Here is a 27,614-nt window from a genome sequence, read left to right as displayed (position 1 = left end):
AGAAGGTGGTGCGCCGCCCCCCCCCCCCAGCACCTGCCTGCCCTCCAGGGCTTCACAGGGGCCAAAGGCCACCCACCGGGAGGAGCAAATTGTCTGTCCCAGGGTCTGGTTGCTCAAGCTCAACCACACAGCAACACTCCAACCCTCCCTCCCTTTTATCACCTCCCCCAGTGGTGGCAGGGTAGAGCTGAAGGGGCAGTTCCTGCCCACTGGGGACCCACCAGCGCCTGCCTGGTCCCAGCTCAAAACCTGGCAGACTGGCAGCTATCTGGGACCACTGAGGACCAAAGTGAGCACTGGCCCACTGGCTGCATCCCATCCTCTGCTTCCTGGGCACAGCCACTGGTGTCTAGACCACCAGCTGGCCACTCACCCAACTACTCAAGGACCACCGGAGTCTTTCCTGAGCCCGCCCAGCACACGCGCAGCCTCACGGAGTAATGCGCCAGGAAACCTCCCTGCTCAGCCAGACTGCCTCCCCTCCTGGGACCGTGGGCTGGGGGCTGCTGCCTCCTTGTTTGCTCCCTTCATTCCATGGTGCTCCCTGTGCATTCCCACCCCACCCCACCCCAGGCATCTAGGTAGATTATGAGGCAGAGGGCAAGGGTGGGGGATTCCTGGAGTAATCAACCTGTCAAAAGGGCCTGTGCAAGAAGGTGGAGATTGACAGAGATATCTGGGGCCAGCCTGCTTTCCAAGGCCCACCACTCTCCAGCCCAGAATGACACAGGGCGCACTTGGCCCTGCCTGCCAAAGTCTCAGGGACATCTGTGGATTATGGGCACGAGGGGGTTAACTAGCCGCTCCCAGCTCTGGGAGAGGAAATGGGTGTCCAGGATGGAGGGGGGGGGGTGCCATCCCACCAGGGGGCCTGTTTTCGCACAGTCCCAGCTGGGGACAAAAACACCCAGAGAGAGAGAGAGAGAGAGAGGAGAAATAAAACACGCTTAGTCCCGCCCATGGCCAAGGGTCCTCATACCGGAGCTCCCTCTCATACCGAGGACGTGGCCTCCATAACCCCGTGTCCCTTGAGAAAGAAGGGAAAGTCAGCAGAAGGGGCCAGCTTCCTCAAGAAGGGATGGCTTCCATACCCAGGCATGCTGGTAGTGCCCCAGCGGGGACTGTGCAAGTATGCAGACCCTAGATGCTCGCGCAGCATGGACACTGGAGAGGGACAGGAAAGGTGCCCCGCCTGGCCTGGGTTGCCCTTCCTGCCCGGCACCCCCCTTTTGGCTCCTTACTCTCACAGCACCCCCTCCAGTGCTGTTCCAGCATGTGCCCCCTGGCCCCTGTTGGGGTCTGGCCATTCTCAGGGCTCTGCCTCCCACCCCCACGCGGGGGACGGGCAGAGGGAAACACATTCCTCATTGTGTCACTTCCCTTCATGGGCTGCCAAGGGGCTGAGGCCGCAGCCCCCCGCCCCTTCCCTCTCTGCTCACTGTGTTTATTCTCATTTCCTCCCCGGCCCCCCTTGAGAACCCCCACCCCGCCTGCCCCACTGATGCTCTGCAGATGGGAGCAAGGCGGCCACTCGGGCCCCAGCCCCTTCCTGCCCTGGGTTTCCTGCAGCCCAGAACCACGGGGGGGGGGGGGCTGAGAGGGGAGCTTCCCCCGGGCGCTGGCACTCCTTTTCCCTTGCCTCACACCCACAGAGTGGCTTTAGGGGTGACCAAGGCAGCCTTTCCAGAGCCCAGGCAGGCCAGGCCTGAGTCTTCTCCTGAGGAGCATAGGCCGGAGGCTGCTCACTGATGGGGCTGATGGGGTCATGGACCCTAAGGCAGGGGAAGTGTGGCTCTGGGGCTGTACCCTCTCTAGCAGCAGGAGGAAATACTATCATAGAACTTGGATTTTTTTTTTTTTTTTTTTTTGGACCAGCAAGGTCCCTATAGGTTGGTGCTTCTCGCTTTAGCACATCATTTTGAAAATCTGATGATGGCTATGGACTCCTGCTTCAGAAAAATGCACTACACCCAACACTGTATGATTTCTGAGGGCTTGTGGCACCCAGGTTACAACCCCCTGTTCGGGATTGTCTAAATCCCATCCCTTCATTTCTTAGCTGAGGTCATGAGGATGAACAGATGTTTCTGTGATGTGGAATCTCTCACTTTCTCCTTGCTTCCACAGAGCCCAGGTCTTGTAGGCTGGGAAAGTTGCGGTGTATGGATGGAACCTCCCCTCCCCACCACCCCTCGCCCAACCCAGAGCAGGCTACCTTGACTCTAGGCAAACCCTTCTCCCTGTACCTGTGCCAATTTGGAGGAGAAGGACCCGATGGCAGAAGTCAGGCATGGGGGGCGGGGGTGGGATTCCTGAGAGCAAAACATACCCTCTACCCTTCTTGGGAAAGCTGGAGCTCAGGAAGCTGAGTGTGTAAGAATGAGTGTGTGAGCATCAGCAATAAAGGGGCAGATTAATAAAGTGGACTTCGTAAAAACTTAAAACTTTTCCTCTCTCTATGGGGCGCCTGGGTGGCGCAGTCAGTTAAGCGTCCGACTTCAGCCAGGTCACGATCTCACGGTCCGTGAGTTCGAGCCCCGCGTCGGGCTCTGGGCAGATGGCTCAGAGCCTGGAGCCTGTTTCCGATTCTGTGTCTCCCTCTCTCTCTGTCCCTCCCCCGTTCATGCTCTGCCTCTCTCTGTCCCAAAAATAAATAAATGTTGAAAAAAAAATTTAAAAAAAAAAAAAAAAACAAAAAAAAAAAAAAAACTTTTCCTCTCTAAAGGACATCATCAAGAAAGTGAAGGACAACCCAGGGAATGAGAGAAAATCTATATCTGATAAGGGCCTTCTATCTAGAATATATAAATATATAAATGAGAGAAAATATATCTGATAAGAACCTTTATCTAAAATATATAAAGGACTCTTCCAACTCAATAATGAAACGACAAACCTGCTGGAAAAAAAAAATGGGCAAAGGATTTGCATAGACATTTCTCCAAGGAGGAGACAGAAATGACCAAATAATGCATGGAAAGATGGTCAGCACCATTAGTCATTAGGGAAATGCAAAGAAAAACCACGACGAGCTCTCACCTCACATGCACTGAGATGGCTATAATACAAAAAACAGGCAACAGCAAGTGTTGACGAGGGTGTGGAAAGACTAGAACCCTTATGCATTATTGGTGGCAGTGTAAAATGGTGCAAGCCTCTGTGAAAACCAGTTTGGCAGAGGAACTACAGAACCCAGGTGCACATCCAAGAGAAGGTCACGGAAACCTGAACGCAAATGGTCGCAGCAGCATTATTCATAAGACGGCCCAAAGTGGGAACATCCCCAGTGTCCATCAACTGATAATGCATTCGTGCTACATTCACACAACAGAATATTAGGCCATAAAAAGGAATGAACTGCTGATATATGCTATAATATGGATAAACCTTGAACACATTAGGCTAAGTGGAAGAAGCCAGCTATAAGGGATTACACATGACATGATTCCATTGATAGGGAATGTCCAGAATAGGCACATCTATAGAGGCAGAAAGCGGTTGCTTCGGGCTAGGAAATAGCGGGAGGAATGGGGAGTGGCTGCTCATGATTCAAGGTTGCTTTTTGGAGACGATGAAAATGCTCTAAAGTGAGGTCGTGGTGACTGCACGACCGTGTAAATATGCTACAAAGCATCGGATCGCACACTTGCAGTGGGTGGACTTCACGGCATGTTAATTACACCTCCCTAAAGCTGTTAAAGAGCGGGTGTGCGCGACAGAGCGTGCACGTGTGCGCGGGAGCGCGTACCGCGTTTGGACAGGGTTGGGGCGGGCCCCAAGTTGGCTCCCTCTGGCCCCCACAGACCTCCCTGCCTGTGGGTTTAGAAACCAAATTATAGGTTCGGAGGCCGCAGAGCAGCTTTCCCCGGGCCCTCCAGGACTTCCAGGGTTCATTGGAAAGTGGGGGCTGGCCTCCCCCCGCGCTCCGCCCCGCAGGTATGGGGGCTGTCTAGGGGAGGGCAGGGAGAGGATCCGGCTGGAGGAAACCTAGATGGTCTGGGGCTCTTCTTGTCTCTTAGGTCATCCAACAGGTATTTACTGAACATGTACACTATGCCAGGCATCGGTGCTACAACAGCAAGAGGTCTGTCCCCGAACCCGTAAGCCTCCCTTCCCAGCCCTCAGCGGCTCCCAAGTCGGCAGCTTCTCTTCTGCATTCCTCCCCAGTGTGAGTGGGGATGGGAAGGGGAAGAAGGCGGGGCCAGGCGGCCTTGCTCTTGGCCCCGCCCACAGATTAATGGAAACCACCTGGCGGGTGAGCAGCGCTCCACCCCCAGGTCCCCCCCCACCCCCCATTCCTTGCCATCGTTCCCATGAGCATCTGCTTCTAATGAGTGCCCGGCACTGCTGCATACCAGCCCCCGGGGCTCATTAATCTCATTAGGCAATGACAAATCATCCTGGGGCTGACCAGGCTCCCCTCACCAGGCCCTCTCCTCCAGGCATGCACAAGCCTCTGCGGGCTTGTGTCCACACACAGCCACTGACTCGCCTGCATGCCCAGGCTCTCTCCCTTGGCCTCTTCTGGGGGCTGCCTGTCCTGTGGCCCACTTGGTCCCCGTTTGGGGGGCTTCTCACTGTGACCGTGGCACCCTCGGAGCCCTGGAAGGTCTTCTGGTGGCCTGCTCTCTGTTGAATGCGTGTGGTGGGGGATGTGGGCAGAGATGCGAGGGACCAGAGGAACGGGCCATCCGTGAGTATTTCTGGCGCCCACGTTTCAGCTACCTGACTGTCCACCCAAGGCTGGGGCGCTCTGGGCAGATCCTATGCAACGAGGGGCTGCCGACATAACATCTTGCAATTTCGCACTCTTCCGAGAAGGGAACAGAGTGGCCATTTACTGACAGCCCTTGCTGTCCCCACAACAGCCTGTCCAGGAGTCCCACACCGCCCTTTTCCAGGGGAGAAACCCGAGGCTTGGACAGGCACCCGGAAAGTAAATGGTAGAGGCAGGATGCAATCCCAGACCTCGCTTACTCCAGAGTGGAGTTCTATGCCCTTCAAGACCTCCCCACCCCAGAAGTCTTTCCTCCGCAACGGACAGGCTTGTCCATGCCGAGGGGAGCTGGGACACAGAGGGGAGGGCTCAGAGACAGGGTTTCTCACACCCATCTGGACGACTCTGTACACTCCTTGGCCATGAACTGCTCTGCTGGACCCTGTTTCAGGTTTTCTTGGCCGACAGAGCCCCACAAAGGGTGTCCCCCATCTCTCCTCTCCCCCCAGGTGCTCTCTGGAGCACCTGTCCTCCCCTGAGATCATCTCAGGCACGTTCCCACTTGGCGCTCTCTCTGTACTCCTCCCAGCCTCAAGGTCCTGCTATGCATTAACCAGGCCTACTCCCCCCATACGCTTAAACTTAACCAATTTTCAAAGGCCAGAGGGGCGCTCAGCACAAGGAGGCAATGATGGCATTTTTTGCAGCCCCGACCTGCCATTTCCATTATTAGGCCAGGCCCCAACCCTCCCACGGGACTTGCTGCTCACAGGCTCTGGGATGTTAGGCTGCCATGGACTCAGCTGCCCAAGCCTGGACGTCTGAGCTTGCCAGCACAGAGAGATCAGTGTTTCCTGGCACCAACTGCACGCCAGGCCACAGCATCTCATTTGTGATGAATAGGCCCACAGTCTAGGGGTCATCTGGTCCACTGGTTCCCAACCCCGGATGAGCATGAGAATCGTCTGCATACCTTGTAAAAAATTCCCAGGCCCCTTCCAACCTGATGAATTAGCATCTCTGGGAGTGGGGCAAGGATCTCTCCCCATCCCTGGGGTAGTGGGACACTGGTTTTTGATGACTAAGTTTTATGTGTTCACGTGGCCAGGCTATGGCACCTTGTAACTTACTCAAACATGAATGGAGGTGTTGCTGTGAAGGTATTTTGTAGATGTGGCTAAAGTCTACAAATCAATTGACTTTAAAGGAGATTACCTTTGGCAATATGGGTGGGCCTCATCCAATCAGTTGAAGGGCTTAAGATTAGCAAAAAAGTTTCCCCGGAGAAGAAATTCCATCTCGAGACTAAAGCATCAACTCCTGCCTGACTTTCCAGCCTGCTGGCCTGCCCTACAGATTCTGGATTTGCCAGCTACCACAATCACATAGACCATTTCCTTAAATTAAATCTTCTTTATAAAGAACTAAAATAAAATAATTTCTTTTTTTATTTTTATTTATTTTAATTTTTTTAACGTTTATTAATTTTTGAGACAGAGAGAGACAGAGCATGAACGGGGGAGGGGCAGAGAGAGAGGGAGACACAGAATCGGAAGCAGGCTCCAGGCTCTGAGCCCTCAGCCCAGAGCCCGACGTGGGGCTCGAACTCACGGACCGAGAGATCGTGACCTGAGCTGAAGTCGGACACTTAACTGACTGAGCCACCCAGGCGCCCCTAAAATAATTTCTTTATACAGATACACACACACACACACACACACACACACACACACACACATCTCCTATTGGTTCTATTTCTTCTATTTCTCTGGAGAACCTGACTGATGCAGTGATCAGCTGGACTGGAGATCCTGGGCTCCTCTGGCCCCTGCACTGCCTTCTATCCTTGAGAAGCATGAGCACCTACTGAACACAGCACACCCCTCTGCCCAGAGGCCTCCCCTCTTCTGGAAAGCCTGGCTGCATCATTGGGCGCTTTGATTTTTTTTCTTTCTCAAGCAGCACCCGTGGGTATCATACACACACACACACACACACACACCAACATCATAAAGTTTAAAATCCATAATGTGCCTTACAAATCACCCTGTCCCCCCTTTTTTTACAGATGAGGAAACTGAGGTCCCAGACCTGGCACCCATGCCTGCATCGCTCTGACTTCATTTCCTACTACCCCCCATTAACATGTCCTTCTTCTTTTTTTTATGTTTATTTTTGAGAGAGAGAAAAGAAAATGATGAGTGGGGGAGGGGCAGAGAGAGAGCAAGACAGAGCGAGACAGAGGATTTGAAGCCAGCTTTGCACTGAGAGCAGAGCCCAATGTGGGGCTCAAACTCACAAACTGAAATCATGACCTGAGCTGAAGTCAGGCGCTCAACTGACTGAGCCACCCAGGAGCCCCAACATGTCCTTCTTCTGTTTCTCAGACCCACTAGGCATACTGTGGATGTAGGGCCTTCCCCTCCAGATTCTTCCCTTCCTTAGGTCTTGGGCTCAGTCACCTTGTCAGCGAGTCCCTCCTTGACCTCGATACATAAAATAGCAGGCTTCCCCTCTGCCATTGCTTTCTCCCCCCTTCACCCTGCGTTGGGTTTCTTTGTAGTACTTATCATTTCCTGATATCTTTGTACATTTATTTGCTATTTTCCGGGTCCCATCAGTTGAGGGTAAGTTCCATGAGGGCAGGCACTTGGTTTGCTATGTTCACTCCCAGTGCCTAGAACGGAGCTCAGCACACAAACAGGGCTCTAGAATGAAGACCCTGGATGATTCCTAACCTCCAAGCAGGGCTCACACTCAGGATTCTGACTTCTCATCTGTCTCCTGCCCCGTGCGCCTGCCACGCCACATGATGTGGCAGTCAGTCATTATTCTTTGACTACTCTCATTTTTCTCTGATGGCTTCCCATGCTTTGAAAGCACCTGCCATGCAGTGACCTGAGTCCGTGGTGCTGTGGGGGGGGGGGGGGTTCAGTGTGGTGGCATGGGTGGGAAGGGAAGGAGGGAAGGACTGTCTTTTTTCTTCATCAGAACGTTTACTCTCATGAGACTGAAGGATGAGAAGCAGGGAGACCCCTGTGGGTCTTTGATAAAGTGAGAGGGTAAAGATGGGAAGACGTCGGTGGGGCCACGGGAGGCTCAGAGCAGCTCTCGCTGGAGCTAAGAAGGGAGAGCAGCTCTGGGCAGTGGTCAGCTCTGGTGGGGGCAGGGCAAAAGGCTGGAGGCAGCTCTAGTTTGTCATCCTCCAAAAGATCCCTGGAAGGATTGCGAGGTTTCCGGCCCCCCAGCCCTCTAAGACCAAGCCTGGGCTGAGTGCAGGAATCCGAGCATCCGCGCGCTTAATTGCGTGTGGGAGGTAAAAGCTTTCCCTATTTGTTTGGACCCAAGGAGACTTTTTAATAGCAGCTTGGTGGCAGTCCTTTCTACCTTGTCTGGACCACCCTGCCTGTGAGCTGCAGAGCAGATGGTAGAGGGACCTGGTCACGGAGCTGTGTGCTTGCACAGTCAACATCCTGAGACCCCCTCCCACCCCAGCATGCCTCAGATCGGAGAGAACGTCCTCTGCCTTTCCACCCGGAACGTGGGCTTGCACCTTCCACCCGTACTAGCCCAGCCAGGCCTCTGAGCTTTCCTTATGGCCCTGGGGACTTTGGAGGAGAGGCTTTCCCTTCCCCTGTGAAGTGGGTGGTAATAGAGATGATCTCATAAGATCATGGTCATGGTTAACGATCTAAACTCCATGTCATGTAGATACTGCATCCCAATTGCCCTTGAGTGTTCCAGCCCTCACAGATCAGTGAGGTTCCTCCTTTGGGCATTAGGGAAACCCCAACCTCCTTAATTCTAACACGCGTGGCATTGTCGCAGTCTCCACTAGACTGTAATCTCTGGCTCTTTGAGAGCAGGCTTCCCCCTGATTCTTCTGTATCCCCCATCACACTGATCCAAGCCTGTCGGGTGAAATGGTGCTAGAGGGGCAGGGGCCCTGTTAAAGGATTTAGGAATGCCCAGCAGGGTGGGAGCAGAGGCAGGAGAGAGGGTGTCGAAGGGGCGGAAAGAAGCAAGGATAGGGCTCCAGGAGGGACGGGGGCCCAGATGTCCTGGGAGGCAGGACCTAAAGCTGTCATACAGGCTATGGTTCCTGGAGCTGGTCAGCTGAACAGGGAGTTGACAGAGGGGCTCGTTTGGCAGGTTAAGTGGCTTGCCCTTGACTGAGTCAGGTCCCCAACTCTGTTAGAAAAGTTCTTCCTGGCCAGCGGGGTCCTTGCAGTCCTGAGTCCAAGGCCAGCCTGCCTGGGCCTGTAGGGCAGGACGCAGCTCCAGACCAGGGCAGCGCGGGTGGGGGCCTTCTGGATGTAATCCACTTTCCCACCCTCAGCCCAGGCGCTAGCCCTTTGGGGCTTTGTCTGTTGGTTTGTTTGGCTGGGGGGAGACAAGGAAAGAGGCCCCAGTCACACTAAATCCTCCTCAGCCCTTTATGCTGGGCCCCCAGCTGGATGGGGGAGATGGCATCTGGCCAGCTAAGGGGCTCAGCCCTCACAGCTAATTGCTCATTAAAGAGCGTTAATGAACTTCCCTTAGCCCCATCCTTGCCTAAACCAGCGAGGCTTCCCTACTTCTCGCTGCCGTCACTGGTTGAAGGAGCCGGTCTCTCTCTATACCTTCACCTGGTGGTCAAGTCTCGCGGGTCTGACTCTGGGCCCTGCTTAGCCAGCAGGTCCTAGGGTTGAGAAGTCCCTCAGCACCCAGTGTTCCCCCTCCTGCCTGGACTGACTTTCTGCCCATGACCGTTATCCCCCACCTCTGCCCCACTTTGCCCCAACACTTACAGCTTCTCCAGCAGGGACAGTCCCAGGAAGGATCCATTCCGCAGCCCAGTAATCTTGTTGTTGCTCAAGAGCCTGAAGGAACAGAGAGAACACAGACAGGAGAACGTGCTGTTACAAGCCAGAAAGTGTGGCTGGAGCGGGGATGAGGTTTCACCACTACAACCATGTTGCTTTCTGTGTAAATGGTGCCCCCTTTCTTGTAAATGGTGCAAGACAGGAGCCCCACCCTCTCCAGGAAAGAGCCAGGGAATGGTTCAAGCAGATTGGTTAGGCCACTGAGCCCCAAATTAGATATTTCGCCTGCCCTGGGTTCCCTGCCATGGCCCGCATCTGACTCAGGACTCTATGTAAGTGGGCTGAACAGGTGTCAAGTTGCAATGGCCCCTTTCCACCTTAGAACCACTGCCCGAGCCACAGCGCCCTCCTCCTGCCCTCCAGGGCTCTTTCTCAGGTCTTCAGCCCCATACCCTGAGGAGAGTGGTAGGGGGAATGGTCTGAATTGGGTCAGGGCTCTGGCAGGTGGAACAGGAGGTCCAGTAGGTATGGAGGCAGGTGGGAGGAGCTGCCCATCCTTGGGCAACACTCTGTGAGCCGAGGACTTCACAGGAGGGGACCGTTCCCAGCCCTCGAAGGCCCCCAGCTCAGAGGGACTGCATACCCTTGCCTCCCTAAGCCTGGCTTCGGCCTCGACAGAAAACCGATAGAACCCTGTGCCTGGTGGAAGCCGGGGCCTTGGCCTTTGCCTCTGCCCACTCTGAGTTCTGTTTATTTATTTGTATTTAGAGGGGGAGGAGAGGGGCCCCAAGCTACTGACTAAACCCACTCTGCCCACCCACTTAGCCTTTCTCTGCCAGACTCCCTCCCTGGGAGGAGGAAGTTCCAGACCAGCCAAAGGGCTCATCCTTTGAGTTAATTGCTTATTAAAACGCTTTAATGAGCCTCTCAGCCCAAACTCTTGCCTGCTCTGGGCTGAAACAAAGGGTTTCACTTCTTTGCTCCTATTGGTGGACATGGAAAGGCCAGAGTTGTAGGTCTGGAATCTTCTCTCGAGTGGGCAGCCTCTGGGATGGACAGTAAAAGAGATCTTGGGGGACGGGGGTGGGGACAAGGCATGCTAGCAGCTGTCAAGAGTTCTGCCCACAAGCTTACTGGAAGTGGGTAGGTGAATATATCAAGACAGGTGTGAGATGGCCCCAGACAGCTGACATTCCAATACTCCACCTTCAAGAGGCTCATGGAGGACAGACAATGGCCAGGATGGAGGCTAGAGTGGAAGGGGGCTCCCTCCCTTCCCTGCTCTCCAGATAGACCCCTCCCACCCTTCTGGTCCCCCACTAAGGGTCCTTTCAACAGTGACACTTCCTAGCAGGGCCTGAATAGTGACTGTGTGAAAGCGTTGCGGGGGAGGGGATGCTGGGTTTCCAAAGGGCTCACACACACACACACACACACACACACACCCTTGACATTTCAAAAAGTACATCACAGTTGTCATTATATGAATAATTAGAACTCACATTGACCCCTTTATTCTCATTTTATGGATTAGGATGATTTTAAAACTTTAAGAAGTTTACTTATTTATTTTGAGAGAGAGAGAGTGAGCAGGGGAGGGGCAGAGAGAGAGGGAGAGAGAGAATCCCAAGCAGGCTCCGCACTGTCAGCATAGAGCCTGATGTGGGGCTTGAACGCAGAAACCAAGAGATCATGACCAGAGCTGAAACAAGAGTCAGACACTTAACCAACTGAGCCACCCAGGTGCCCCTGATTGATTAGGATGATTTTAAATCGCATTACACATGGTGGTTATAAATCATAAATAATCTTGTCAGTTCTTAGGGCCTCTAATGGTCTCATTTAGGCCCTGGTAGGGCTGCAGGGGCTCCCTCTGTGGTGATGGGCTCTTGATGGCGTGACTTTTAAATCAAAGCCCACCTCGCCTCATCTCTTGTTCATTCCCTTCGTATGCTCAGAGTTTGAGGTTTAGAGGTTGCATTAAATGTCAGAGAAGGTGAGAGAGGACCCCTCGATGTTTTTAGAAGTGTCAGGAAGAATAGTGGAGAAAGGGCATAGGTTTCAACCTCCCCCCCCCCAACCCCAAGGGTGTCCCCCAGGGACTGCCCCCTCCTTGGGTTTGTGGGGAATGGGATGCTGATAAGGCTGAGGGTACAGGGGAGGGGGAGGAGGAGGGAGAGGGTATGGTAGGAGAGAGAAACAGGGCTGCTGAATTATCACAAGCCTGTTCATGAAGGGGGAAGCCCGAGAACATTATTTCCCAAACTTGAGCAGAGACCTGTTAAAGGGAGGAAAAAATATCTTCTTTCCTGAGAATATGTCTGAGGATTCTAGTTTGAGAAATATTGACTTTGGAAATGAAAATCTTACACCATGAAAATACCTTCTTTTTTTTTTTTATATATATGAAATTTATTGACATATTGGTTTCCATACAACACCCAGTGCTCATCCCAAAAGGTGCCCTCCTCAATACCCATCACCCACCCTCCCCTCCCTCCCACCCCCCATCAACCCTCAGTTTGTTCTCAGTTTTTAACAGTCTCTAATAATTATCTCAAAATTATCTGCAAAAGAATTTTGTTTAAATATCATTGAACAGAAAATTAAAAAAAAAAAAGTCCTCCAACTCCCAATCCCCTGAGATTAAAACCTGGGATCCTAATTTGAGAATCCTGTCTAGACAGGTCTAAAGGTGGCGTTGGGGTGCACCCCACATTCTTCAGACTCTTCAGCCTTTAACCTTTGAACACCTTTTGCATACCCCAAATTCTTTAACCCAGAGCTGGTCAATAGAAGTATAGTGTGAGCTGCATACATAATTTCAAATGTTCTAGTAGCCACATTTTTTTTAAGTTTAAAAATTAATTCTAATAATATATTTTATTTAACTCAAAGTATTAAAATGTTAGCATTTCAACATGCGATCGATATACAAAATTAGTAATGAGACGTCTTCCTTTTTTCTGTTTTCGGTACTCAGACTTTGGAATCTGCGAGTATTCTACTGTCCCAGCATATCTCAATTCAGACCAGCCACCTTACAGGTGCTCAGGAACCACATGTGGCTAGTGGCTTAACCCTTATCCAGTTTCCTTGTGGCCAGCACCTCCCCAGGAGGAAGTCTGGGTTGCTTGAGAGATACTGAGGAAATTGTGTGGGGGGGGCGTGGGGGGGCAGAGCAAAGGATTGGGGACCAGCCCAGAGTCAGGTGAGGATGAGCCTATGGCCCAGAAAAGGACCAACTCATCTCTTGGTGTCCTATCCCTCTCTGGCAGGGCCCCCTCTCTCTGAGGCAGCCCCTGTTGTGCTGGGGAGGTGCGGGGGCGGGGGGGTCAGCTGCAGCCCACGCTTCCGGTTTGACTAGCCCGGTGCAAACGCTGTCTTGAAATGAGATACTTTTCTTGTAGCAGAGAACACGTCCCTGATCTCCCCCATACCCACTCTCTATAAGCCATTCATGAAAGCAGGGACACCAGGCAAACAGTGGTTCACCCTTCTCCTCCCATGGGTCTCCTTCTTGCCATATTTCTAGTTCTTGGACAAACTTCAGGCAGATATGTGTATGATCCAAGTCCCCAAATACCCAGAATTGGATCTTTTGGTCTTTGCAACCTAGATGGGGCTGAGGAATTTTTGCTTTGGATTCAGATTATCCAGAGAATGGCTTCGGCTGTGCTTGTTGGTTCAGTTCTCAGGAGGTGCCCTTTGTGAGTCTGGTGGGGTGGAGAGGGCAGTGATTTGGGACAGAAAGTGCTTGGGTCTAGTGTTGTCTTGGGCAAGTAGGAAGCTGGCAGTTAGTAGGGGTCGAAGAAGACACGCACAGCCTCTTCCAATGGGAAGAAGAATGTTCCCACCACGCTAGGCTGTCTCAAGGGGACAGAAACAGGCCAGGCGGCCCCAGCAATCAGGCAGGGAAGGATCGGGAGCCTTGGCCCATGGTTCCATGCAGCCTCACAGACACAGTGCCAGCTTGGGCCCATCTTAACCGCCCTGCCACCCCTACCGGACAGATACTTCCTCAGCCTGCCCCAACCCCTCGCCCTGCAACAGCACAGGGAGCCTGCCGGGTGGATCTCCTTCCCAACCACGCTAGCCCTGCTGCACGGACCTCTGGCTCACCCAACCCGGCCTCTCCAGCTTTTCTTCCCTCCCTCCCCGTCTACCACTCCGACATCGTCACATAGTCCCAGGAAGGGGGGCCAGTCCCTGGAGTCCCCTGTTCTCTTACCCTAGGGTCTGAAATCTGGCCAAGGAGAGGGGGCACACTGAGTCTATTCCAGAACTCTCTCCCAGCCAGGGTCCTATTTTAGGGAAGAGGAGCAAGCAGAGTTACCGCTAACGAGGCTGGAGGCCAAGGGAGCGAGTGGCTGGCGTCTACAGAGAGGCCCTGTGGCCTTTGGGCAGCCACAGGAACTCACCAGATCCCAGCCCAACATCAGAGATGACCCCGGAGGGGTCATGTGGGCACCACTCCGTGGGACATGGGGCCAACACATGCCTGAACCAAATTGTTCTCTCAGATGCAGGAAGAGTCATACACGTCATACCCCCCTCCTCCACCGTGTGAGGGCCACACGTCTGGACACTTGGGGAATCTGTGCTCTCCAGGGAGTCTGAGCCTGGAATTCAGACCATCCTCAAGGCCCTCGGGGCTCAGGAGGACCTGTCTCCAACATCTGTTGCTGGCACCTTGGCAGTGTCTTAGGGACGCCATCAGTGAGGGATCTCAGGCCCACAGCCACTCTGAACGGTCAAGTGGAACCAGACTCCCAGCTCCTTCTGCGGGCACAGTGCCCAAGGCCTCTGAGCACTTCCAGGGCCCACAAAGATGTCTGAAAACGAAAGAATAATCACTGCCTCTGAAATATAAATGCTATAAAAAGCAAAATTGACATTAACAAACCCTTAACTAAATAACAACCAAATGTCCTACTATGTCGATTAGCAGTGATTGTTATGTTCCTCGCAGGCCGTGGGTGCATTTCAGTACGCCTGATATGACAATAGGGTCTCTAAAAGTGACATTGCCTCTGGTCCACAGGCCCTGCCTTGACACATACCCTCAGACGAAAGGCTGCCTTCCTGTGGCTTCCCCTCCTTTCCCTTCTCTTCAGGGCTGCCCTTCATGTCCATGCAGCCTGATTGCAGGGGACTTACATGTTGGAGGAGACATACAGTGCTCCTGAAATTCCCTGCCATCCCCTCCCTTGGCTGGAAGCCTGATTGGAAGGAGACCTAGGTAGGAACTTGCTTCCTCAGGCTGTAGGGGGTTGTGTCTGGATATGGTCTCTGATCTCAGCCTTTAAGCTGAACTGTCCAGGCAAGGGCCTGAGGTCAAGGCTGGGAAAGAAGATAGTCTTGGAATGGCTCCTATGTGTGGGGCCTTCTAGTCTCCTTTTCTCCAACCTACCCTCTGTACAAGGGCACCCTATCCTGGTGGGGAGCAGGCACGACCAAGAAATTGGGGCTGAGATGGGGAGGACTGACTGGAGAAGAGGTGCTACAGGTGCTTGTGGTTGGGTGGTCCGTGTGCCTTGATGGGGGCCTGGGGGCCCCAACACCCTAGCTTGAGCCCATGGAATCGAGTCTGCTATAATCATTCACACCTAGGCATTCATTCATTTATTCTTCAAATCTACACTAACGCCCATTGTGGGCTCAGCCCCGTGTAACACAATAGCACTACAAACATCAATGAGACACGGCGTCTACAATCCTCCATTCATGAAAGGTGGAGGGCCATGTGTCAGACAGGATGCAATGTTTGTGTGTGTGTGTCCCTGGATTTGAAGAAGCTGGGAAGTTACTCCCAGTCCACCTTAAGTACTTCTCCAACCGGCCTAAAATCTCAGCCTGGGGTAGGGGTGGGAGGGGGCATGGTTTTGGGGGAAGAAAGTGGATTTCTTTTCAAATGCTTTTCAAAGACAAATAAACCTGAAAGGATCAATTTGTAATCAGTCATTTTTACCCAAGTACACATTTGTCCTTTAATCTTTCTACCCCTGAAGTTTTCCTTGGGAGCCCTGAGGCCCCGATCCTGTCCTGCTTTTGTGAGCCGGTATCCAGTCTCCATGATGAGACTGTAAGGCCCCTGAGGTCAGAGACCGGGTCTCTCGCCTCCTGGCACTGGCGCCGGGCTGGTCAACAGCAGGCGCTGGCTGAATGAATGGATGGGTATCCGGAGAGGCAGAGCTCCAGGGAATGTGGGGGTGGTGGATGGACAGAGTTCACGCTGAACCCCGGTTTCCTCCTTCCTCCACTCCCCTCCCCCACCCCCGCCCCGCCCCGCCCCCTACCGCTCCGTCTGGGCAGAGCTGACAGCTTGGAGACAGCTCCCATCCCTCTCCGAGCTAAGCTGGCTCCACAGTATAGCCCTCCTGAGACATCACCCACCCCCACAGGGGTGGCATCGTCCTGAAGCTGTGCGTGGTGCAAGCGAGGGAGAGAAACACCAGGAAGCATGCTTTAGACACCACTTTCCCTGGGTCCATCTGATTTCAAATCCTCTGTGCAGTGATTCTGTACAGAGGTCCCCTAAGCACACAGGTATTTGCTAGGCTATTATCTACCCCTTAACCCTGGCTCATGTGTCCGTATGGAGGAAGTGGATTAGTATATCTCCTCTGCCCTGTCCCCGGGGGGGGGGGGTATGCGGTCTCTGATTTGTCACTATGGGAAGAGGCTGAGAGCAGGAACCCTGGGTCTGGCTCCGAGCTGTGTCATCTTGGGCAGGTCAGCCCCTCTCTGGGGGTTTCTTCTCAGTAAAAGAAGGGTTTGGACAGAAGACTCCCACTCATTGTATTTGATGGTTTTTCCCATCCTGAATACTGTGTCTCCTAGAGCCTGAAGTCTGAAGTTTCTGCCTCACCACACGGTTCCCAGCAGGCAAAGAGCCCTGGGTGGGTGGGTGGGGGTGCAGCTCTCGGACCTTCCTTCTCTTTCCAGCTGGGAGATGTCTGGCCCCTCATGGTCAGGCTGTAACTCCCTCCTCAGGCTTCTCTCCACCCCATTCCCTGCTCCTCTGTGACAGATTGGTTCCCCTGCCCCTCACCTGGCCCCATCCATCTTGCACACCCCTTTGCTCCCCCATCCCGCCTCTCCCCACTCGAAGGGCTGGAGAAGCTGGGTCCTGGGAGGTTGCCTGACTTTGCTACACTCCACAGTTTCTCTGCTCCCCCCACCCCCATCACCAGTCCTAAAAGCAAAGGAATGTTCTGGAGTTTGGGAAGGATGGGGGCCCGCCAGAGGAGGGAGGAAGGGGAGGAGGCAGCTTTGTCCTGTCAGTGTCTGAGCTCTAAATAGAACAGAGCGGCTGGGCTGGGGGAATGAAAATAAACAGCCCCTCCAAGCAGCCCCTTCCTAGCAGTTACCGGACTTGCCTTCTAGTTCCTCAGCCCAGGGCCATTTCCCTCCCCTCTTCTCCCCTGCTCTCTGTCTGGTCCCAGGGAGGAGTGGGGGGGGGGGTGCTGTCTATACCTTAGAGGGAGTAAGGCGTACTGGTTCAGGCTGTGTGGCTTCGGGGAACTCACCTCCCCTCTCTGGGCTTCGGTGAGGAGAGCCCACTGAATGGAAGGATCAGCTCAGAGGTGGCTGGAACTTTTTCTCCCTCAGGAAAGGGTTCTTATCCCAATGATTCTCATGTGGCATAAACTTGGAAACTCTCTCCCTTTAAAAACATGACCCCCAATTTAAGGGTCAATTTATGGTCAGGTTCAAATTACACTGGTTTGCCTGTGCCCTTGGGGGAAATTCTCAGACTCACCCCCAGGACTGGGGATTGCCCACCACCCCATCCCCCAGCACAGAAGGATGATCCATGGTAGTCAGCAGGAAGGGACCTCCTTGGGGATCAGGAGTAGCTGGGTTCATGCACATGTTCTGAGTAGTTCAGGCCAAATTACCCGTTCTGGGTCCTGGAACCACTGGGATGCTGAATTATAGGGGTTGTCTTTGGAGCTCAGTGCGGTGGCCTCTCCAGTCTCATCGGCGCAATGAGGACTCAACCAGTAAACCCCAGAGGGCTCTGGTCTCCGCCCAGTGCTTGCCCTGAGATGTGAGCAGGGACCCTTACATCTTTCACAAGAGCCCTAAGGGCAAGAGTCCCCAAGACCTCCAGGGAGGGGCTGGCTGCCTCCAGCTTCTCCGGGCAGGTAGTTGGAAAGTCAGGGGGGAACTTGGATTTCTTCTGGGCCCCTGATTTCACACAGGCGGGGTCAGAAGCCCACAAGGGCTTGGTGCAGCTGAGACCCTGCCTCAGGAGGGGAAGGTAGTGGGTTGGAGTCTCCTAGCCTCCTCCCACCTTCGGCCCCCAGCCTCTTCCCTCTTTTCTTTCCTTCTTTCTCTCTGCTCTCTCCCCCTCCCCCTCCTCTCCCTCACAAAAGCTCTCTGTACACAGCCACTTCCTCTGGCTGCTGTCTCTGAGCCCAGACCTTATGAGAACCATATGGGGGAAAGAGGGTGGAAGAGAAGGGGGTGGGGAAGCTGGCGAGGGCCCGCCCCTCCAGCCAGCATCTTTCCACTCCCCTCAGGCTCTGCGCACGGGCCGTTGGCACACTTTGCCCCAAACTCCCCCAACTGGATCTTGGTGGCTGGGGTGAGGGGCACTGGGGGGAGGGCCCCGTCCAGAGCTGGGGCTTCAGAGGGAGATCTGTGTTCGAGAACCACTTTCCTGAGACTGGAGCAAGCGCAAGGGCTGTGAAGGGGCCTCCCCCTCCCCCATGCTGCTCCTAAAGACCACCAAACCCACAGCAAAAGGACCCAGCCACCATTAGGTGCGTCTGAATGGCAAATGCCCCTTCTCTTCCATGCGGGTTTTTGACGTGGTGGGCCGCCCCCTGCCCCAGAAACGGGAGGCGAGGCTCGGGTGGCGGCGCGGAGGGGGTGTGTGGGTTCTGGGAGAGTCCGGAGTGACCAGTACCGCGCCTGCCCCCTCCGCACCCAGCCTTGGAATGTTCCCAGGTCAAAAGGGCCAAGGTTCTGTTGGGAAGGAACTGGGTTTTTGAAAGCAGCTTTTGTGTCCGCTGGGTCCCAAATCCAGCCAGGTGAGCACTGAGTCCCTCACCTGAGAGGAATGGAAGGCAGCCCAACCAGCTAATCCTGGCCTCAGTTTGCTCAGCCTGTAAGATGGGAGATGCAGGGCTGGATTTGCTGATCTGCAAGGGCCTTTTCAGTGCAGACGGTCTAGGAATTTATGTGGTGGCTGGAATCCTCTGAGGGGCTGCTCAGATGTCCTGCAAGGTCCTCGCAGGAGATTTCCTTCTGGAGTTATCTGTTATCAGTCCTTTCCTAGAATTCCTTATTATCCCTTCCCCCTCCCTCTCACTCCCAGAGCTGCCAAGCAGAGGGCAGGCCCATCAGCTGCTGCCCAGGAATGGGTGGGGGGTTCACAGGGCTCCTCACATCTCTCCCAGGCTCTCCCCAAAACAAGTCACCCACCACACCCCCCACAAGACCTTCCCCCTTGGGGGAGAGCCATAAAGGCTCCTGCTCCGGACAGGAGCCTCGGTGCCCACGGCTGTCCTGTGGACTGAGCTGAGGGGTGGGACCGATGGATCAGGAAAGGAGCCAAGAGTTCTGCTTTCCTGGAAAACTGTGCATGAAAATCCATTAGAAGGGAAAAGAGCAAAGGGTGGGGAGAGGGGGCACACGGTCTACAAAAACAGAAGGCAGAAGTTAAGATAATAGGGGTGGAGGTGGAAGGGTTTTCAGTGAGGTAAATAGGGCTGTTCATGGAATTGCCTCAGAACTGCCTGCAAGCTCTCTCTGAGCAGAGACGGGAGGCTCCTTGCACACAGGCACCTGATCTAGAGCTTTCTTTGCCTGAGTAATCCCAGCACTGGTGTCTACCAGGCTTCCCAAGGGGGAGTCCCGGGTCCCCTTGAGCAGGGTGGGGTGTGAGGGGGACTGGAACCTGGTGGCCCATTCTGGAGGGAAACAGGGGAGGAGGGAGGTAAAGCCGTGATGCAATAAAAAAACCAAAAACAAAAACAAAAAAAGCAACAAACATCAGCCTAAGTCCTATTGTTTGTACCAGGTGACAGGCAAAAAGGTGAAAGGAAACAAAAAGAGTAAGGAGGAGGAGTTCGGGAGGGTGTGGAGAAGGTTTCCAAGCTCTTAGCCTCATGCTTTGCTGCCAGGCTGAAGCCCCTTCCCAGCCCTGTCTCTCTTCTTCCCTCAAGAGGCATGCTGGGAAGGGATGGGTATGGCTGAGCCCTGAGAAGAGAATCCCTGCCCAGCAACCAGGATCAGGATTATGTGGGGCCTGGAGGGAGAGCCTAAGAAATATGTCCATGGCTGGGATTCAGTCGCACTCTAGGCTGATGGGCCAGTGGGCTCTCAGGGGCTTCTAGGGCCTGCCCTGCCATCACTGTGGGGATGTCCAACCAGGCTCAGGGGCTGTTCCTATGGAAGGTATCTTAAGCCAGCCAGGTCAGTGGCCTGGGACAAAGAAGAGGCCCTTCCTCTGGGAATGGTTTGCGACGGGAAGGTGAGCTAGCAGTCACGTTTGCTGCTGCCCTGTCACAATATATTCTCACCAAGAGTTGGCTGTGCCCACTCACTCACTCCTTGCAGTGGCGTCGGTGGGAATTAGCTATGGCTGGAAAGCATTAGTTACCAAATCATTCTAAGATGTACTGCAAAACCACCTTTTAATGTTTCCCCCCCTCTTTTCTGCCTTCAGTGTGTTAGGATTCCCTAATCCCAACAAGCAGACATGCAGAGGGACGGTGTCCCCCATATGTGTGTGAGCACAGCCACAAGAGCCAGTGCACAGACGCACAGACACACAGAGTCCTCTCTTGAACTGAGTTATCATTGCTCAGCGGGGACTCACACAGACTCCCGCCCAACCATTCCACACAGCAAGCATTTTTCTCCTCCAGAACTGAGTGGGCCGGGGAATGCCCAGGCCTGTCTGGACCCTTCAACACCACTGGACAATCAAAGAGACCAGGAAAGAGCAGCCACAGCTGCCTTCCCAGGCCACGGCCACATCCCAGGGCTGCTGCTGAGACGTGGGAGTCGGCGGACACATTGCCTCCACTCCCCCCAATGCACACACATGCGCGCGCGCGCGCGCGCGCACACACACACACACACACACACACACACACACACACACACAGCTGGGGAAAATGCAGGCCAGGCGGCGAACGTCAGAGGCTGACCAGTCGTGTCCTGTCAGGAAGCCGGCAGCCTCTGAACTCACCCAACCAGAGGCATTACTGTATTGTTCTGGACACAATCAGGATAGACTGTGAGCCAGCCCCAACTCTGGGCAAGGGGCGGCGGGGGACGGTTGCCACTGGGGTCAGGAAGCCAGGAAAGGGGAAGCGCATGCAGGTTAGGTCCGGGACAGGAAAGGCATGGGCCGCGGCTAGGGCCGGACCCTCCACTCCACGGCGTGCGTGGAGCTGGGAGCACGTGGTCACGGCAGGAAATCGCCGCGGCGGGTCGGGGTCGCTAATTCTCCTGCGGTTGTGGGGGCTTCAGGCCCCCATCAAGGAGGCTTGGGGGCGGGTGGTGGTTCGAGCCGCGCTCGTAGCCAGCAAAGTGAGAGCTCGGGAGGGCCCTGGCTGAGAAAGGAAACGGGATGACGGAAGGAGGCTGGGAGGCAGTCGCCTCCCCCTCAGCCAGGTTTCTTTCTTCGCAGTCTTGGAGCGAAGGAGTCAATCGATTAACAGCCAAAGGTCGTGTTGTACCCAGGGGAGGTAAAGGAGAGGGCGGGATGCAGGACCCGGCGCACAGCTCACTTCACCGACGCGCGCGGAGGGAGAGGGGCCAGAGGGCTACCGGGACGCCGGGGTCTCATCCAGGCCAGAAGCGCCGCAATCCCAAGGACAGATTTTCCGAGCCCTCCCTCCCGCCTGTCCCGCGGAGACAGTCTGGAAGCGGGGCTGGCAGGCCCGTGGGGCGGGTGGGGCGCCCCCCACTGGAGGAGCCAGGCCCGCGGGGTGAACCCGGGAGATTCCTCCAGCCCGGCCAAGGACGCGTCCTCCGAGGTGACGACCACAGCCACCCTTTGGGCCGCGGGTCGATCTTTCCTGAGCCTTCCCCCAGCCCACCCACCTCAGGTCCCCGAAGTCTGCAACACCAGCCCAGACTGGAAAGTCGAGGGGCGTGGGCATCCCGCCAGGGCGCATTCCCCTCACCTGTGCAGGTGAGTGGGCGCCCGCGGTCCCTCTCTCTGGGGCACAGCCGCCCCCGAAGTCCCCTCCTCCCCTTCCACACCCCGGAGCCCTAATCCTTCCCGTACTGCTCCAAGCCTCCATTCACGGCGCCTGGACGCAGGCCTGTCCTAAAGTCTCTGAAGCGGCGGCAACGTCCGTCCCCCTCTTCCCGCCCCTCCCGTCCTGTCTTCCTTCTCGCCCTCGTCGGGGCTCGGGCCGGCCGAGTAGGGTACTCACAGGGTAACGGTGCCGTTAGGCAGAAGGCCGGGCTCCGGAGGCTCCGGGAGGTCCCCGCCGCCGCACACCACCCTCCTGCGCGCCGGGTTGGGGGCGCCGCCGCTTAGCCCCTTGGGCCGCTCCCCCGAGCATTTGCAGCTGCGGATGGGCACGGGGCAGCCGGGCGCGCCCCGGGTCTCGGGCGCCAGGAGCAGTAGCCACGGCAGCAGTGGCAGCAGCAGGCGCGCTGGCGCCCCCCGCATCCTGCGTCCCGCGGCGCCCATCAGCCCATCGCCCCGCGGGGACCCACAGCGCTGGGGCCCGTCTGCGCTCCGGCCACAGGGACCCGGGCTTGCGGGAGGCGTGCTCAGCGGGGGCCCGGGGCGTCCGAGGGCGGGGCGGGGGGCCCTGGGCGGAGGCAAGCCCCGGGGTCCCCGCCGCCGCGCCCCGGGGGCATGTCCGGCGAGCGCCCCGGCGGGGAGGACGCGGGCGCGGCTGTCAGCGCGGCGCAGGCGGCCCCCGGCGGCGCGGCCCGAGGCTCTGCGCCGTGCTCCCGGGCCGGCTGAGGCCGGACCGCTCCGCGACGCCTGCTCCCTTCTTGCCGGGCCGGGACCTAGCGGATCGCGCCGGGCTCCTGCTGCCGCCGCCGCCGCTGCCTCTCCGTGCCATGGATGGAGGCAGCTCCTGCGCGGCGCCGCTCCCGCCGCCGCCGGCCCCCGCCCGCCCTCCGCGGAGGGCGCCCTCCCCTCGCCGGCTCGCCCGTCCGCGAGGCCCTAGCGCCTCCCGACACGCAGCCAGGCCGCTGCCCTCCTGGGAGCGAGAGCGGGCCGGGCGGCCTGAGGCCCCGTTTGTCCCGCGAGCCCGCCCTGAACCTAGACTTTCTCCCTCCTGCCCCTCTTCTCCGGGCCGGGACTCTTCCTCTCCACACCCCGTCTCGGACCTCAGAGTCAACCACCATCACTTTCCACAAAACCCTCCCTGGCTCAAGCTCATCCAGCCCGCGCCCCCGTGTTCTGGGTCTTTCATTGCCCTGCGGGTTTGGCCGGAGATACCTGGTGCTGCCTGTTTGGGATTGTGATTGAACTTCGTTCACCGTCCTGGGGTCGCTGAGACTCAGCTTCGCTTGGCTCCTGACCTGATGGGCTAGTCTGGAAGCCGGCTCTCCCTCCCACAGACCTAGGAGTCTCAGACCCTCCTCTGACGCCGGTGACCTCACGCAGCGGGGGGTGCTTGTCACTCAGCCAAGGAGGGGTCAAAGGCCAAGGCAACAGGCTAGATCTGGCCTCTTATGTGTGTGCGCGTGTGCGTGTGGGGTGGGGGCACGCGTGTGTGTTTGGGAGGCAGTGGGAATGAGGAAAATGGGAAGAGAAAAAGCAGGGAACCTACCAGGGTGTGGAAAGAGCACTTCACTGTGAGTCAGGAGAGCCTCCTTCTAGACAGCTCTATTTGACTTTGAACACAGCCTCTAATATCCTGGAGTATCTCTAGTCTCTGGGGTCAGAATGGGGCTCTGCCTGCCCCCTAGTTTATGAATGTCAGCTGTGGCATTTGAATGAGTGAGTGAGAGAGGGGCACTCAGTTTCCATAGGCAGAGGGCTGGGGGCTTTGGGTAGCGTCTGACCTTGACAACTGGGGATGGAAATGAAAGTTTGACCGGGGGTCTTAGATGCGCTGTAATGCAAGCTGGGAATGGGGCTGGGATCGGAGGGAAAAGGGAAGTGTGGTCCAGTGTGTCTGCTCCCTCAGTTTCTCCACAAAGTGGCCGTACCTGCCACTTAATAGAGCCTTTGCTGCTGAGAAGCAGGCTGCCTGGGTTGGGGGATCCATGGGCAGGAGTCCTGTTCCTCATCTTTTACTGTGTCACCTAAGAAGGTCGCCATCTGCCGCCTTCCTTCTGTGCTCTTGGCCTTGTTGGTGTGTGTAGCACCTTTTCCAGCACTGTGGCCTTTCATCCAGTCTCCCACCTCTCTTTGCGGGGAAGCGCCTTCTCTTCCTGGCCCCCAGTGGCAGACACTGGGCCCAGACACTGGCTTCTTCACTTTCCCTCTCTGGCTCCACCAGTCTCTCCAGGCCGCAGGCTCTGGTTCCTTCAACTTCCAAAGATAAATAAATAGTGATTGCAAATGGAGTAAGAGAGAAGGGGCACCGACTCCCCAGCAGGAGCCCTCCGCGGGGCGGCAGGCAGGCTGAGACCGCATTCCTTTGGAAGGGTCGAGATAGAGCCACGGCCACAGGCACGGTCTGCCATTCAACTCTCCTGCTCCCAGGCAAGGAAAACTTCTCAGAGAGGAGGAGGAGAGGGCTCTGGCCTGGGTCACACGGCTTCTTTTGTCAATTCCTTTTGCTAAACGAAGACAGTCAGAAGTCTGGACGGGAGTTGCGCTGTGACATGAACTCTCTGAGGCTGTACAGAGGCCACGTGACATTTCATGAGGCAGAGCTTCCCCACAGGTGGGACCGAGGTGCCTCACGGGGACATTTATAAAATGCTGTCCTGTCCTGCTTGGCATCACGTTTGACTTCCATACCTGCCCAGAGGAGGTGAATGGGGGCAGGAGTCACTTTCCCATTTTACAAGTGTGGATGAGGAAACTGAGTCACGAGCAGTAAACGGTCAGGCCTGGGAAGTTACCCTCTGACTGCTTTTCAGGTGCTCTTTCCTCTGAACCGCTCAAAGCTTTTCCCACAGGATGCTTCCTGGTTTAGCTGTTCTCAGAGGTGCAGGGTGGGATGAATGAGTGGTCTACATGAAAATCTTTTTGTTTCAAAGTTTGTTTGGGACAGAAGGAGAACTCACACTTAGTCCCAATCTCCAGAAGTCTGGCTAGGGAGTTTGGCCAATTCAATACACCCGGATGGTGTGATGAACTCTTCAATGGGATAGGGATAAGGTACCATGATAATAGAGAGGAGGCTGAATTGATCCTACCGAAGCAAGAGAGAGAGGGAGCTTACCAAAAGTTTTAGTCCCATTTAGGGGAGACGTGTAACCCACCTGACTCTACTAAACCATAATTATTCCCTAAGGGTCTGGGGCTCACATCTGCTCTGTCGCTCTCAAAAGAAGTTTGCCTTTGCTAGGTTCTAGCTGCTAGCCAACCTCTCTGTGCCCCCAGCTTCGATGCTGGTCCAGTCCTCCTTGTCAAGGGGTAGCTGGGGCCTCTTGACATGGGTCACCTCATGGGAGACCAGCCCCTCCATTTGGAGCAGCAGTGAGTGGAAGATGGGGTGACCGTCAGTGTCCCCTCCATCAGAGACTGGAGCAGACCAGAGCCACCACAGGGGGACCTGCACAGAAGGACACCTAACATCTCCTGAGTGCTTATTATGTGCCAGGCACTTGTTGACTACATTAAAAAAATTTTTTTAATGTTTATTTTTTTTGAGAGAGAGGGACAAACAAAGTGTGAGCAGGGGAGGGCAGAGGGGGGGGGGACACAGAATCCAAAGTAGGCTCCAGTCTCTGAGCTGTCAGCACAAAGCCCAATGTGGGGCTCGGACTCACAAGCTGTGAGATCGTGACCTGAGCCGCAGTCAGACACTTAACTGACTGAGCCACCCAGGTGCCCTGCTTGTTGACTACATTTTACAAGAATTAGCTCCTTTAGGCCTCCCAACACGGTGAGGATGTTTTAGCAGAGAACTGAGGTGTGAAGAGGCACCTTAATAGTCCAAAGGATACAAGCTAGTAAGTGATAGAAATAGGGTTTGAACCCAGGCACTCTGGGCTCCAGAGTCCAAATTTTAAACCACCATGGATGGGGCGCCTGGGTGGCGCAGTCAGTTAAGCGTCCGACTTCAGCCAGGTCACGATCTCGCGGTCCGGGAGTTCGAGCCCCGCGTCAGGCTCTGGGCTGATGGCTCAGAGCCTGGAGCCTGTTTCCGATTCTGTGTCTCCCTCTCTCTCTGCCCCTCCCCCATTCATGCTCTGTCTCTCTCTGTCCCAAAAATAAATAAAAACGTGGAAAAAAAAAATTTTAAACCACCATGGTGTATAATTTCTGGAGAGGAGAAGGGCTCTCAACAGTTCCCCCCACATTTTACTTCCTGTGAGGCTTTCTCATTTTTTTTTCAATTGCTTTCTTTTTTTTTTTTTAATATGAAATTTATCATCAAGACGTTTTCTCATTTTGATTCCCTGGCCCTTTCAGAGCTGAACCTCTGAAGATGTCCACTCCCACACCATAGCTGGTAGTGGACCCAGGACTCCTATTCTAACAGAGTCAGGGAAGGCAGAAACTGTCCAAAGCGGTCTCCCTGCTCAGCTAGAAGAGAGTTAGAGGTGAATAAAGACCGTAACACGTGTAGACTCTGAGCCGGCAGGAGGTAGGGTTCCCAGCTCCATGTGCTACTCTGTCCTCACCTCTGTTGTGTGGGGACCCCCTCCTGGATGTTCACCTTTGAATTCTTAGGTTTTCTAACTCCCTCTGTGCCTTGTGGCCTTTAGCGGCAGGATCCCAACACAGACCCAGGACGACACTACATGAGATAGTGGCCCATAATTGGGTCGATATGTCACGTTTCTCCAGGGCTCCACCAGCTTAGACAGACGAAATGAAGGCACAGAGCCCGTGACACCCCCATTCTCCCACCTCCCTCCCAGGAGGGCTGTGCCAGGCAGTCCTCTGGGCTCTCTGTCCCTCTTCCCTGTCCTGTACCTTCCTCTGGGGACTGGGCTGAGCTGCCTGTCCTGATGGAACACTCACACCGAGTATTTGTGAGACGGAAGTGCTCGTGCCCCAACCAGAAGGAATGGATAAGACTTGGGAGAAGCCACCCAGATAGATACTTGGGCCTGCAAGGGCTTCCCATTGGTGATCAGATGTTACCGCACGTTAGGGACCTGTGTATGATTTCGGTACTCCCGCAGGAAGTGGTCATGATCTCTGTCTCTATTCAGATGGGACTCACCCTTTAAAGTAAAATCTACTCGCCTTCTCTCAGATGATGGACTGGCTCCTGCATTTTGAGAACAGTGGCTAAGAGCATGGGCTGTGCAGCTGGATTCCAATCCTGGCTCTCTGTTTTATGGCTCATGCGACTTTGGGCAAATCACTTAATTTACCTAGGCCTCAGTTTTCCCATCTGCGAAATGGGGGATAAACAATAGTGTCCCCCTCATCATTGTAATGATGATGTCAGTTGTGTATAAATGATGCCGTGTGGTATAATCCAAAAATATACTTCGTCCTGGCTTCTGACCCAGAACCCCTCATACCCTTGGCATTTCCTCAGGGATAGGAGTGTCTTTCCTTATTCATAAGGAGCCTCTTGGATCACACCTGAATTTCTGCTAATGCTGACTGAGGGTGGGAATCTGAGGTAGCCTCCTGAGAGAAGGCTGTCTCCCGAGAGAACTAGTGGTTGGAGGGTTGGAAATTTCAGTGCCACCGGCCTCTGCCTCTGGGAAAGGGGTAGGGGTGCCGGAGATTGAGGTCTATAAAGACTCCAACAATGAGGGGCGCCTGGGTGGCTCAGTCAGTTAAGGGGTCTGACCTCAGCTCAGGTCATGATCTCACGGTTCATGAGTTCAAGCCCCACATCAGGCTCTGTGCTGGTGGCGCAGAGCCTGCTTGGGATTCTCTCTCTCTCTCTCTCTCTCTCTCTCTCTCTCTTTCTCTCCCTCCATCCTTTTCCCACTGGCACTCTCTCTCTGTCTCAAAATAAATACATAAACTTAAAAAAAAAAAAAAACCAACAGTG

General features: G+C 55.0%; 1 protein-coding gene across 1 annotated transcript in view; it reads right to left on the bottom strand.

The window, feature by feature from the left end:
- Positions 1-22,195, bottom strand: part of ADGRA2 (adhesion G protein-coupled receptor A2) — a 33,540-nt gene extending 11,345 nt beyond the window's left edge. Inside the window, exons 1-2 of the mRNA XM_047091925.1 lie at positions 21,933-22,195; positions 9,508-9,579 (exon numbers count right to left, since the gene is read on the bottom strand). Coding sequence (XP_046947881.1) covers positions 9,508-9,579; positions 21,933-22,195 — 335 coding nt within the window. The remainder of the gene's footprint in view (positions 1-9,507; positions 9,580-21,932) is intronic.
- Between the last annotated feature and the right edge of the window lie 5,419 nt (positions 22,196-27,614).

The sequence above is a fragment of the Lynx rufus genome, unplaced genomic scaffold (genome assembly GCF_022079265.1).
Source record: "Lynx rufus isolate CCGP_SWC_20201006 ecotype Redwood Valley unplaced genomic scaffold, mLynRuf1.p SCAF_3, whole genome shotgun sequence".
Lineage (NCBI taxonomy): Eukaryota > Metazoa > Chordata > Mammalia > Carnivora > Felidae > Lynx > Lynx rufus.
Note: the sequence above shows the minus strand (reverse complement) of the source record. Positions and strands in the feature narration are given on the sequence as shown.